Below are 13,259 nucleotides of genomic sequence, written 5' to 3'. Positions count from 1 at the left end.
CCAGCCCTGAATACATTATTGCTTCAGGACCTTTGTTCAAAGAGGCCTTCCCTGGCTACCCTATCTAGAGTTTCAATACCCCCCATCTCTGCTTTACTCTTCTTATGCCTTTTCACTATCTAGCACTCACTTATCTTCTTTATAATTAGGTGCAAGTAGTAGACTTTGTCATTAAAGTGCAGAAAATTAAAATCATTTATGTAATAAGTTATGTTAGTATTGAGAAGTAGTTGTAATCGTTCTGACAAAAACGACAGGTATCTTTCTACACTTTTTTTTCTAGCCCACCATTATCTAATACCATAAAACAATTAAGTGAAGTAAACTAAATATTTCATGATGATAATTTTTATTAGAAAGAATAAAAAGTGAGATTGATTTCTCTTCCATAGACAATTCCTATAAAATATAAATAAGCCTTTTGAAATTTTGAAATTTACTGTTTCAAAGAAAAGTTATTTTATCTGCTGTATTCTAACTAGGACTATCTTTCTTTTGGTTTATGCTCATCAGTTATAATTTTGCTGTTTGTCCTTATCTTTATTGTAGAAAATTAATCCTAACTTTTGCTGTTATGCAATTCATAACATCTTTATTTAAAACACAAATTTTGCTAAAATAAAGTCCAAAGAATTGTAACAATTTAGTATATAAAAAATGATACAGGGGCACTTGGTTAGCTCAGTTGGTAGAGCATGTGACTCTTGATCTCAGAGTCTGAATTCAAGTCCTACATTGGGCTTATAGTTCACTTAAAAATAAAATAAAATACAGGGTGCATGAGTGGCTCTGTCGTTTAAGTGTCTGACTTTGGCTCAGGTCATGATTTCATTGTTTGTGAGTTTGAGCCCCACATTGGGCTTGTGCTGAGAGAGAGAGAGGCCTGCTTGGGATTCTCTCTCTCTCTCTTTCACTCTCACTCTCTCTCTCTCTGCCCCTCCCCACACACTCTGTCTCTCAAAATAAACTTTTATTAAAAATTTTTTTTTCAATGTTTATTTTTGAGAGAGAGAGAGAGAGCGAGAGAGAGAGAGAGAGAGAGAAAGAGAGAGAGTGTGTGAGCAGGGGGAGGGGCAGAGAGAGAGGAAGACACAGAATCTGAAGCAGGCTCCAGGCTCTGAGCTGTTAGCACAGAGCCCAAAGTGGGGCTTGAACTCATAAACCAGGAGATCATGACCTGAGCTGATGTCAGGTTAATGAACTGAGCTACCCAGGCACCCCTCTCAAAATAAAAGTTTAAAATAAAATACAAAATTTCAAAAAAGAATACTAGTCTACCACAGTTAGGTAAAATTTAATATTCTCTAATTCTTTACCTATATTTTAGAGTTAAGTGTTTTCCAAAATCAGGCTAAATGATAAAAATTATTCTATTCACACATTTCTAAGTTTTTTGTTCAAACTGGAGTATTTTTGTAGATACTACAGACAGTGACATGGTTTGGAGATACTTCTACATTAAAAGGCCTATGACCTATACATGGCTTGTCACTATATTAAAAGGTGTCAGACCACTTTTAAAAGGTTAGTTTACCTATTTGGGTTAGGTACTTTAAGGGCCTATATTATTTTAACCACGTTGCTGAAGTCACTTTATTCCTAACATGCTGCATAATTTAGGAGCTTTATGGTAAAATCAGCATATTTGCATATTATTTTTCTAAGCAGACCATCTAACTGTATGAACATATCCATGTAGGTGGTCTCAGATTTAAGATGGGTCGTCTGTTGAAAATGAGGTCTGTAGCCTCAGCACCTACAGCATGTCTGATTATAGGACATAAGTAACAAATAAACAAATAAATATTTTTCCAACCAAATATTTTTGAATTGAACCAAACTACAAATAAAGGGAAACGCATAGAGACATGCGCAGTTAAGGTCGTCCAATCAGAGTCGGGCTGAACAAGGCGCAGCTGCAGGAAGGTGGTACGCACGCGCGGCTAACTCGTTCGCGATAGGCTGCACTGAGGCGGGAGCCTTAAGCTCCTGGGGTGGCGAGGTGTTTTCTGTTTACCCGAGTTTTTCTTCCCTGGATGTGCGGCTTCTGTTGGGTCGTCGCCGGTGCGTCCTTGGAGGGGAAGGCTTGTGAGACTGCGGTGGTGTGTGCGCTTGTGTGGGACAAAACAGGAGAGGCGCTGGAGCAGGCCTCCGGGGAGGAGGGAAGGAAGGCGGTGGAGCGGCCGCGGCCGTCTCCTGCGGGCGGGCGGGCGGGGGGGGGGGGGGAGAGCGGTCTGAAGTGTAAGGGACGCCCTCGCTCTTGGCTCCGGGGTGGCTGGTGCCAAGGCCGGCGGTAGGGGTGCGTTTGTGATGCGGTGGGGGGGGGGGGGGGTAGTGTCCCAGGGAGAGTCGACTCTGGGCAGTGGTCCCCCAGCGGTCCACCTGCTTTGCTTCTGTGGGTCTTGGGTTCTTTCCCCCAGGGCTAGTCTACATTATGTTGCACGGTATAAACCGATTAATTAATAGACGATGTCTGTAGGCACGTTTAGCGGGGCCACAAAGGAGAGGAACGACTTAAGTCACGAAGTGTAGCTGCTGCCTATGGTAGTTGGAAAGCCAAAAGCAGAAACAGCGGGTCTGTTGCTGGTTCTTGGCTGTTTTATTAACGTTGTTGTATCCTAGAGGTTTAATGGTTGCATTCTTCAAAGACTACATCATCGTTATCTAATCCACAGTATTATCAAAATCCACATGCTCAAGTTCACACCGTTCAATTTAAATCTTATATTCTTTTCAGTAGCTCTTTGTGATGAAAATAAAATGTTACTAGCTGTTAAACTTGTTTTCTAAGGCTTTTTACAGGTTTATTCTCTTATATTTTTAAAGATAGGGTTGTAGGGATGAACTGTTTTTATGTTTGGGGTTAAATCTGTCAGATTCGTAGGTGATTTCTGTTTTGGGTGTTTTTTAGGTTGGTACTACTGAATATGAGACGATCTGCAGCACCGAGTCAGTTGCAGGGGAATTCCTTCAAAAAAGTAAAATTTATACCACCAGGAAGGAGTAATCCAAGTCCAGATGAAGAGATTACAAAGATGAGTCCAGATGTAAAATTACTTCAGGTAAAAATAAATAAATAAATAAATAAATAAATAAATAAATAAATAAATAAATAAAAGAAGCATAATATAGAGAAGCATGTTTTTTTTTTTTTTAAACATGTTATTTAAGGAGTTAACGACACTTATCACCTGAAGGAGTTTTTAGTGTCTCTGACAAAGTCTTCCCAAAACCTTAAAATAATGGTTAAAATCATTTTTTTAAAGGAATGATACACAGTTGGATCTCTAGAGTAAACTGTTAAGAGTAAAAAATAACCTCTGTGAAGGAATTGTAAAAATAAATTATTGTAACCAGTGTTCTTTTTAAAATTACCATATAAGTGAAAACCTTAGGTAAGGTGATTTGAGGAGACAATGTATGTAAGTAATGATTACAGTCACTATTTTGTATGTTTCCTTTTTTCTTTTCCTTTTATTTTTTTAAGGTTTATTTATTTATTTTGAGAGGGAGAGAGCGCAAGCACGCAAGTGAGCATGGGGGAGGGGCAGACAGAGGAGGGGGAGAGAGAATGCCAAGCAGGTTCCACACCAACACCCTGGAGTCCAATGTAGGGCTCAACCCTGAGAACCTCTAGATCGTGACTGAGCCGAAATCAAGAGTCAGACGCTTAACTGACTGAGCTGCCCAGGCGCCTCTCCTTTTTTTTTTTATTGCGATAAAGTATATATAACATAAAATTTGCTATTTTACCTTTTGTGTTTTTTAAAAGATTTATTTTTAGAGTTCGAGGCAGGGAGAGGGGCGGAGTGGGGGGAGGGGGGAGAGAGGGAGAAAGAAAAAGAGTATCTCAAGCGGGCTCCATCCTCGGCGAGGAGCAGGAGGCAGGGCTTGATCCCACAACCCTGGAATTTTGAGTTGAGCTGACCAAACCACCCAGTCGTGTCCCCCCCCCCCCCCCCCCCCCCGACTTCCCGTTTTACCATTGTTTTTAAAAGTTTATTTTGAGAGAGCACAAGTGGGGGAGGGGCAGAGAGAGAGAATCCCAAGCAGGTTCCAAACTGTCAGTGCAGAGCCCAATGAGGGGGGGGAGGGGCTCAAACTCAGGAACCATGAGATCATGACCCTAGCCAAAGTCGGCTGCTTAATAGACTGAACCACCCAGGCACCCCCTATGTTACCATTTTTAAGTGTGCCAGATAAATGGCATTAATTATACTCGCCCTGTTTTGCAGCCATCATCACTGTTTTCACTTGAAAACTTTTTCATTACCCCAAACAGAAACTCTGTAACCATTAAACAGTAATTCCTTATTCCCTCCTTCACCTACCCCCTTGTAAGCACTATTTATTGTACTTTCTCTCTTCATAAATTTGACTTCTAGTTTCCTTATAGGAGTGGAATAATACGATATTTACCCTTTATTTCTGTCTTATTTCAGTTAGCATAATGTTTTCAAGGTTCATCCGTGTTGTAGCATGTGTCAAAACTTCATAACTTTATAAGGTTGAACAATATTTAGTTCTATGTATATACCACATTTTATTTATCCATTCATTGATGGATTCTTGTGTTGTTTTCACTTTTTGGCTGTTGTGAATAATGCTGCTATGAACATTGGCATACAAGTTTCTATTTGAATCCCTGTGTTCATTTTTCTAGGAGTGGAATTGCTGGGTAATGAGGTAATTCTGTGTTTAATTTTTTGAGAAATTACCAAACTGTTTTCCACAACTGCTGCACCGTTTTACGTTTTCATCAGCACTGTGTGAGGGTTTCCTTTTCTCCACTTCCTCAGCAACACTTGTTATTTTATTTATTTATTTATTTATTTATTTATTTATTTATTTATTTGATTATAACCGTCCTAGTAGGTGATGATAGTAGGAGTGGTATTTCATTGTGGTCTTGATTTGCATTTCTCTTATGAAAAGTGGTGCTGAGCATCTTTTCATATGTTAATTGGCTCTTTGTAGATCTGATTTGGAGAAATACCTATTCAAGTTCTTTGCCTGTTTTTTTTTTTTTTTTTTTAAGTTTTAATTTATTAGAGCCCCCAAGAACAAATGGGGAGGGGCAGAGAGAGATGGGGACAGAGGATCCAAAGTACGCTCTACACTGACAGCAGTGAGCCTGATACGGGGCTTGAACTCACTGTGAGATCATGACCTGAGCTTAAGTTGGCTGCTTAACTGATTGAGCCACCCAGGCACCCCCTTTGCCTGGTTTTTAATAGGTTGTTCTAATTTATTTTGTGTCTTTTTGTGGTTAAAAAGGTCTAATATTGGGGCGCCTGGGTGGCGCAGTCGGTTAAGCGTCCGACTTCAGCCGGGTCACGATCTCGCGGTCCGTGAGTTCGAGCCCCGCGTCGGGCTCTGGGCTGATGGCTCAGAGCCTGGAGCCTGTTTCCGATTCTGTGTCTCCCTCTCTCTCTGCCCCTCCCCCGTTCATGCTCTGTCTCTCTCTGTCCCAAAAATAAATAAACGTTGAAAAAAAAAATTTAAAAAAAAAAGGTCTAATATTTTTTAAAGTTTATTTTGAGGTGGGAGGGGCAGAAAGAGAAGCAGAGAGAATCTCAAGCAGGTTCAGTGCAGAGCCTGATGTGGGGCTCAATGAGATCATGACCTGAGCCTAAACCAAGAGTCAGATGCTTAACTGACTGAGCCACCCGGGTGCTCCAAAAAGTCTGCTAGTTTTTAACTTGTTTTTTGGTCTGCATGTGTTTGTTTTAGCCTACATTTCTTTCTGGACACAATGTCAGAAGAAAACATAGGTTTCTGTTTTTTTAATAAGGTTTCTTTTTTTCTTTCTTTCTTTCTTTTTTTAAAAGCAGCTTTAATTAGATACAATTCACATGCCACACAGTCCCACTACTACAATTCGTGGATTTTTTTTTGTTTTCTGTTTTTGTATTTTTGAGAGAGAGACAGACAGACAGAGCATGAGAGGGGGAGGGACAGAGAGGGAGACACAGAATCCAAAGCAGGCCTGATGCGGGGCTTGGACTCATGAACCTTGAGATCCTGACCTGAGTTGAAGTTGGCTGCTTAACCAACTGCTTGAGCCACCCAGACGCCCTGTCATTGGTCTTTACTATATTCACAGAGTTGTACAGTGATCACAGAAATCAATTTTAGAACGTTTTCATCACTGGGCGCCTGGGTGACTCAGTTGCATCTGACTCTTGATTTTGGCTCAGGCCATGATCCCAGGGTCATGGGATCAAGCTCCATGTCAGGTTCCATGCTAAGTGTGCAGCTTGCTTGGGATTCTTTCTTTTTCTCCCTCTCCTGTGAGGGTGCAATCTCTTTCTCTCTAAAAAAAAAAAAAGAAAAAAAGAAAAAAGAACATTTTCGTCACTCCAGAAAGAAAACTTATATATATTAACAGTCATTCTCCATTTTTCCCAAACAATTTCAGTGCTTTGCAACCACTAATTTTTCCGTCTCTGTAGATTTGCCTATTAGGGACATTTCATATAAATGGAATCATACGTTCATCATACTCATTGCTTTTTGTGACTGGCTTTTTCCAGTTAGTGTAATGGTTTCCTTATCCATGTTTTAGTACGTATCAATAATTTATTTCTTTTTATTGCCAAATTTATTAGTTTTCTATTCCTGCTATAAAAAATTACAAATTTAGTGGCTTAAAGGAACACAAATCTATTAAAGTTCTGTAGGTCAGAAGTCCAAAACAGGTCTCACTGGGCTAAGATCAAGGTGTTGGCAGGGCTGCATTAATTTCTGGAAGTTTTAGGCGATAATCTATTTCCTTTGCTTTTTCTAGGTTTGATAGGCCACCTGAATTTATTTTTTGCTCCTGGCCCCCTCCTTTAATTTTCAAAGCCAGCAATGATAATTTCTGTTGCCATGTTGTTATGTCTCTGGTTCTCTCAAACTGGAATCATTTGATGAGATTGCACCACCTGGATAATCCAGGACAGTCTCCATTCCAGGAGAGATTACTTTGAGCACAGTTTACATCTGCAAAGTTCTTTTGCCTTGTAACATATTCACAGATTCTGGGGATTAGTATAAATGTCTTTGGGAAGCATTATTCTGCCTACCATACTGTATAATATTAATATTAATACACCACATTTTATTTATCTGTTCATCAGTTGACAGGCATTTGGATCGTTTCCACTTTTCAAATTATCACTTATTGTAAGTTTTTTAATGTTTATTGTTGAGAGAGAGAGAGAGACAGAGTGAGTGGGGGAGGGTCAGAGAGAGAGAGGGAGACACAGAATCCAAAGCAGGCTCTAGGCTCTGAGCTGTCAGCACAGAGCCCAATGAGGGGCTTGAAGCCACGAGCCACAAGATCCTGATCTGAGCCAAAGTCAGACGCTTAACCAACTGAGCCATCCAGGTGCTCCTTAAATTATGAGTTATTGATAATGCTTATGAACATTTGTGTGTAAGTTTTTGTGTAGACATATGTTTTCATTTTTCTTAGTTATATTCCTAGGTTTGGAATTGCTGGATCATATGATAACTCTGTTTAATCTTTCATTAATAAACTGCCAGACTCTTTTTCAAGGTAGCTGCAGTAGTTTCATTTGTACCATCAGTGTATGAGGATTTCAGTTTCTCCACATCCCTGTCAACACTTAAGATCTTTTTGATTGTAGCCATACTAGTGGGTGAAGTAGTATGTCATTTGTGGTTTTGATTTGTGTGTCACTGGTGGCTAAATGTTGTTGAGCATCTTTATATGTGCTTATTGGCCATTTGTGTATTTTATTTGGAGAACTGTCTGTTCAGATCCTGTGACCCTTGTAAAACTGGATTATTTGCTTTTTATTATAGAGTTGTAAGAGGTTTTTTTTTTTTCTTTAAGATTTTTAATTTTTTAAGTAATCTCTACACCTAACGCGGGGCTTGAACTTACAACCCAAGATCATGAACCTCACACTCCACTGACAGAGCCAGCCAGGTGCCACTAGAGTATTTTTAAAAAAAATATATTCTAGCTACAGCTTCTTATCAGATACATTATTTGCAAACGTTTTCTCATTTTGTTGGTTATTCTTCACTTTTTAGATAGTATCATTTGTAGCACAGAAGTTTTTAATTTTGACTAAGTTAGATTTATCTAATTTTTTTGATGTTAGTCCTTGTGATTTGGTAGTATATCTAAGAACGTCATGAATAGTTACTCCTGTATTTTTGTTTTTTAATTTTTATTTTTTTAATGTTTATTTTTGAGAGAGAGAGAGAGAGAGAGACAGACAGAATCCAAAGTAGGCTTCAGGCTCTGAGCAGTCATCATAGAGCCCATCGCAGGGCTTGAACTCATGAACAGTGAGATCATGACCTGAGTCGAAGTCAGATGCTTAACTGACAGAGCCACCCAGCTGCCCCTGTATTTTGTTTTTTAAAGAACTTTTTTTTTTGTTGTGCCTGGCTGGGTCAGGTGGTAGAGCATGTGACTCTTGATCTCGAAGTCGTGAGTTTGAGCCCCATGTTGGGTGTATTGATGACTTAAAATTAGAACCTAAAAAAAACCAATTTGTTTTTTATTGAGGTATGATTGACATACAGCATTATATCCAGGTATACAACGTAATGATATTTGTATATACTGTGAAATGATCATGATAAGTCTAGTTATCATCTGTCACTGCACATAGTTAAAGAATTTTTTTTTTCTTGTCTCATATTTTCTTCTAAGAGTTTTGTAGTTTTAGTTCTTACATTTTGGTCTGTGACCCATTTTGAGTTCCTTTTTGTGCATGGTGTGAGATAGGGGTGCAAATTCATTCTTTTGTATGTGGATACCTCGTTGTTCCAGGATGTTAAAAAGACTTTCTTTACCCATTAATCATTTTGACACCCTTGACTTAAGGTTTAATTTTTGATGTAGTTTCTTTTTTTTTGTTTGTTTGTTTAAAAAAAATTTTTTTTTAATGTTTGTTTATTTTTGAGAGAGAGAGAGAGACAGAGAGAGAGACAGAGAGAGAGACAGAGAGACAGAGTTCATGCAGGGAAGGGGCAGAGAGAGAAAGGGAGACTCAGAATCCAAAGCAAGCTCCAGGCTCTGAGTTGTCAGCACAGAGCCCGATGTGGGGCTGAACCCACAAACTTCAATATCATGACCTGAGCTGAAGTCAGATGCTTAACCAGCTGAGCCACCCAGGCACCCCCCCCCTTTTTTTTTTTTAAATGTTGTTTCTGAGGACTAATTTGAGACCAAAACCACCGATTTACTCTTTGAATTATATCAGGAAACTAAATAGTTATTTTTTAAAACTAGGCATTTTCTAAGTAGGCATTTTTGAAATTATACAGCTATTTTAAGCAAGGCAACATGAGAACCTTTGGCAATTAACTTTACCTTAGTCTATTCCATTCCTAACTTTTGTTCTTAAAATATTTATCTTAGATTGAGTTATTCCATACTAAAAAGTACTGTTTTGGTAACCTCAGGAGTTTTTATTTGGTCTGATAAATACAAAATCTGGAAGAAATTGTCAAAATAAATGTGCTCGTGGGTGGTAATTCATTGAATAATATAGGAGTCTGAATATATACTGAGATAAGTAAATAAGTAAATGGGGAGAAGAGTAAGCTCTTCCTTAAAGTGGAATGCTAAATCATAATAGAAGTGACAGTTAGAAAGTTAGAAGTGAAGTTAGAAGTTAGAAAATATAATGGATGCCATAAGTTGCTAAGAAGTAGACTTTATTTTTTTAAAAAATTTTTTAATGTTTATTCATTTTTGAGAGACAGAGACAGACCAAATGTGAGTGGGGGAGGGGCAGAGAGAGAGGGAGACACAGAATCTGAAGAGGCTCTAGGCTCTGAGCCGTCAGCATGGAGCCTGATGCAAGGCTAGAATTCATGAACTGCAAGATCATGACTTGAGCTGAGGTTGGCTGCTTAACCAACTGAGCCACCCAGGCGCCCCTAAGAAGTAGACTTTAAAAATTCTCATCACAAGAAAAATTTTTTGTAACTATGTATGGTGATGGATGTTAACTATGTTTATTGTGGTGATCAACTTGAAATATATACAAATCTTGAAGCATTCCACTGTACACTTGAAACTAATATGTTATATCTCAGTTAAGCCTCAATTAAAACAAAAGTTTAGCCGTTTCTTAAGCCAGGGCTGAAGAGAAAACTGCCTTCGGTACTCCAGTTAAAGGAGCTTATTAGCATACAACAATATATGCTTAAGAATGATTTGTGGGGATAAAGGAAGAATTTTAAGTTGCATGTTTATTACATGGGAACACATTTAAGCACCTACAATATGGCAGGATTTTACTTTTTATAAAATTTTTTTAATATTTATTTTTGAGAGAGAGTGTGCATTCACGGGAGAGGGGCAGAAAGAGAGAGGGACAGAGGATCAGAAGCAGGCTCTGTGCTAATAGCAGAGAGCCTGATGTGGGGCTCAAACTCACAAACCATGAGATCATGACCTGAGCTGAAGTCAGATGCTTAACTGACTGAACTACCCAGGGACCCCAATATGACAGGATTTTAAAGGGAATTAATACATTTAATATTAGTGTGCTCTATAACAAAGAGCTTGCACATTAGTTCTTAATCCATGGAACAGAATCAATCTGTGTGATTCTTTTTTTTTTTTTTTAAGTTTATTTATTTACTTTGAGAGAGACAGAGCGAGAGAAAAAGAGAGCACCGGCAGGAGATGGGCAGAGAAAGAGAGAGAGGATGCAAAGCCAGCTCTGTGCTGTCTGATGTGGGGCTTGATCCCACGAACCATGAGATCATGACTTGAACTGAAATCAAGAGTCAGATGGTTAACTGACTGAGCCACCCAGCACCCCCAATTTGTGTAATTTCTACAACAGTGTAAGGGACTGGACTGGTTAGTATGAACTCTAGAAGGAAGTTTGAGGCATGGAGAACCATAAATACCTCCTAGATATTTGGACATTGGCTAGAACGACTTTTTTTCCTCCTTACCTGCCTTGTTTTCCATAGCAGTTGTTGGCCTTAGACAGCTGTGTTTACTTGTCCATAAAAAAAAGTTCAATGGATACCCAAACTAGTGCATGAATGTTTGAGGAAATAAGATACTTGAATAGATTCAAGCATCTTCTCACAACATACTTTTTACGATGATTTTTAAAAATATTTATTTATTTTTGAGAGAGAGATAGAGTGCAAGTGGGGGAGGGGCAGAGAGAGAGGGAGATACAATCTGAACCAGGCTCCAGGCTCTGAGCTGTCAGCACAGAGCCCAATGCAGGGCTTGAACCCATGAACTGTGAGATCATGACCTGAGCCAAAGTCAGATGCTTAACTGACTTTAAAGTCAGAAACTTTAACTGAGCCACCCAGGTGCCCCTAGGTGACTTTTTTTTTTTTTTTAAGTTTATTTTTGAGAGAGACAAAGACAACATGGGCTGGAGAGCAGAGAGAGAGAGAGGGAGAGAGATAGAATCCCAAGCAGGTTCTGTGCTGTGAGCACGGAGCCCGATGCTGGGCTCAAACTCACGAAACTTTGAGATCATGACCTGAGCTGACATCCAAGAGCCAAATGCTTAACTGCTGAGCCACCCAGGTGTCCCACAACATGCTTTTAAGACTTACAAAGGTTGGGCACTTGGATGTCTCACTTGGTTAAGCGTTTGGCTCTTGATTTCGGGTCTTGGTTCGTGGGTTCAAACTGCACATTGGGCTCTGTCCTGGGCACTGGATCTTGCTTGGGATTCTCTCTCCCTCTTTCTCCTTGCTCCTCCCCTGCTTGCTTGTTCTTTTTTTCAAAAATAAATAATAAAAAAGGGAAAAATACTAACTTTTCGGGGAGACCTGGCTAATGACACCTTTATCAAATATATACTTAAGTGATGGGGCAAATCAGTAGTATGTGCCTCTTGGTATGATGAACAGTGGTATTTCTGTCCAAATTGTATAACCTGAAGCTAATCATAAAAAACATCAGACAATCCACATTGGGACATTCTACAAAATGGCCTGTACTCTTCAAAAGTGTCAAAGTCTCAAAAGACAAATAAACGTTGAGGAATTGTTCTAGATTAGAGACTATAGAACCATGCTTGCTAAATATAATATATGATCTGATATTGGCCATGGCTCAGGGAAAAAACTATAAAAGACATTATTGGGATAAGTGGCTGAATTTGAATGTGGACTGTGGGTTAGATAATAATATAGCAATGTTAAATCTTGATTTTGGTAATTTTACTGTGATTGTGGAAGAGAATGTCTTTGCTCTTTGGAAACGCATCTTGAAATATTTAGAGGTAAAGGAGCACAGTGTCTCCAGCTCTATCTCAAATATAAACACACATACACACATATAGAGAGGGAAGAAGGGAAAACAAATGGAGCAAAATGTAAATAAATGGTGAATCTGGGTAAGTGCTATCAGGGATTTCCTTGTATTATTTTTGTAATGTTTCTTTAAGTTTGAAAGTATGTAAAAATAAATTTATGGCCTCTATTCATTGTTTTGACTTTGGAATCTTATAAGATAGGTTTCTTGATTGCCTCTGAAACTTATTTTGATAAATATTTATAAAGATATGGCAACTATGTCTGTTATTGTGAGTTATATTTAAAAAAATTCAAACATATACTCTGGTAGGTAGAAAAATGGACCTCCAAAAACATCCATGTTTTAATTCTTGGAACCTGTGAATATGTTACCTTACATAGCTAAAGGAACTTGGACTAGGTGATTAATGTTAAAGAAGACCCTGAGGTGGGGAGGTTATCCTGGATTATCTGGGTCCGCTCAGTTTAATGACAAAGGTTCTTAAAAGTAGAAGAGGGAGACAGAAGAGAGTGTTAAAGAAATGTGGTTGTGTAAGCAGGGTCAGAGAGATACAGAGTATCTGGCTTTGAAGGAGGAAGGGGACCACAATCCAGGGAATGTGGATGACTTAGAAGTTCACAAAGACGTGGCATGAAAACAGACACTCAGATCAGTGGAACAGAATGGAGAACCCAGAAATGGACCCACAAACGTATGGCCAACTAATTTTTGACAAAGCAGGAAAGAATATCCAATGGAATAAAGACCGTCTCTTCAGCAAATGGTACTGGGAAAACTGGACCACTTTCTTACACCATTCACAAAGATAAACTCAAAATGGATGAAAGACCTAAATGTAAGATAGGAAGCCATCAAAATCCTAGAGGAGAAAACAGGCAAAAACCTCTTTGACCTCAGCAGCAGCAACTTCTTACTTGACATGCCTCCAGAGGCAAGGGAAACCAAAGCAAAAAATGAACTATTGGGACCTCAT

At 38.9% G+C, this 13,259-nt stretch overlaps 1 protein-coding gene across 1 annotated transcript in view; it reads left to right on the top strand.

The window, feature by feature from the left end:
* The first annotated feature begins 1,961 nt into the window (after positions 1-1,961).
* Positions 1,962-13,259, top strand: part of LOC125156101 (DNA repair and recombination protein RAD54B) — a 96,417-nt gene continuing 85,119 nt past the window's right edge. Inside the window, exons 1-2 of the mRNA XM_047841801.1 lie at positions 1,962-2,064; positions 2,912-3,062. Coding sequence (XP_047697757.1) covers positions 2,928-3,062 — 135 coding nt within the window. The 5' untranslated portion in view covers positions 1,962-2,064; positions 2,912-2,927. The remainder of the gene's footprint in view (positions 2,065-2,911; positions 3,063-13,259) is intronic.

Source organism: Prionailurus viverrinus, chromosome F2 (assembly GCF_022837055.1).
Source record: "Prionailurus viverrinus isolate Anna chromosome F2, UM_Priviv_1.0, whole genome shotgun sequence".
In the NCBI taxonomy this organism is placed as follows: Eukaryota; Metazoa; Chordata; class Mammalia; order Carnivora; family Felidae; genus Prionailurus; species Prionailurus viverrinus.
This window is presented reverse-complemented; position numbering and strand designations above follow the sequence as displayed.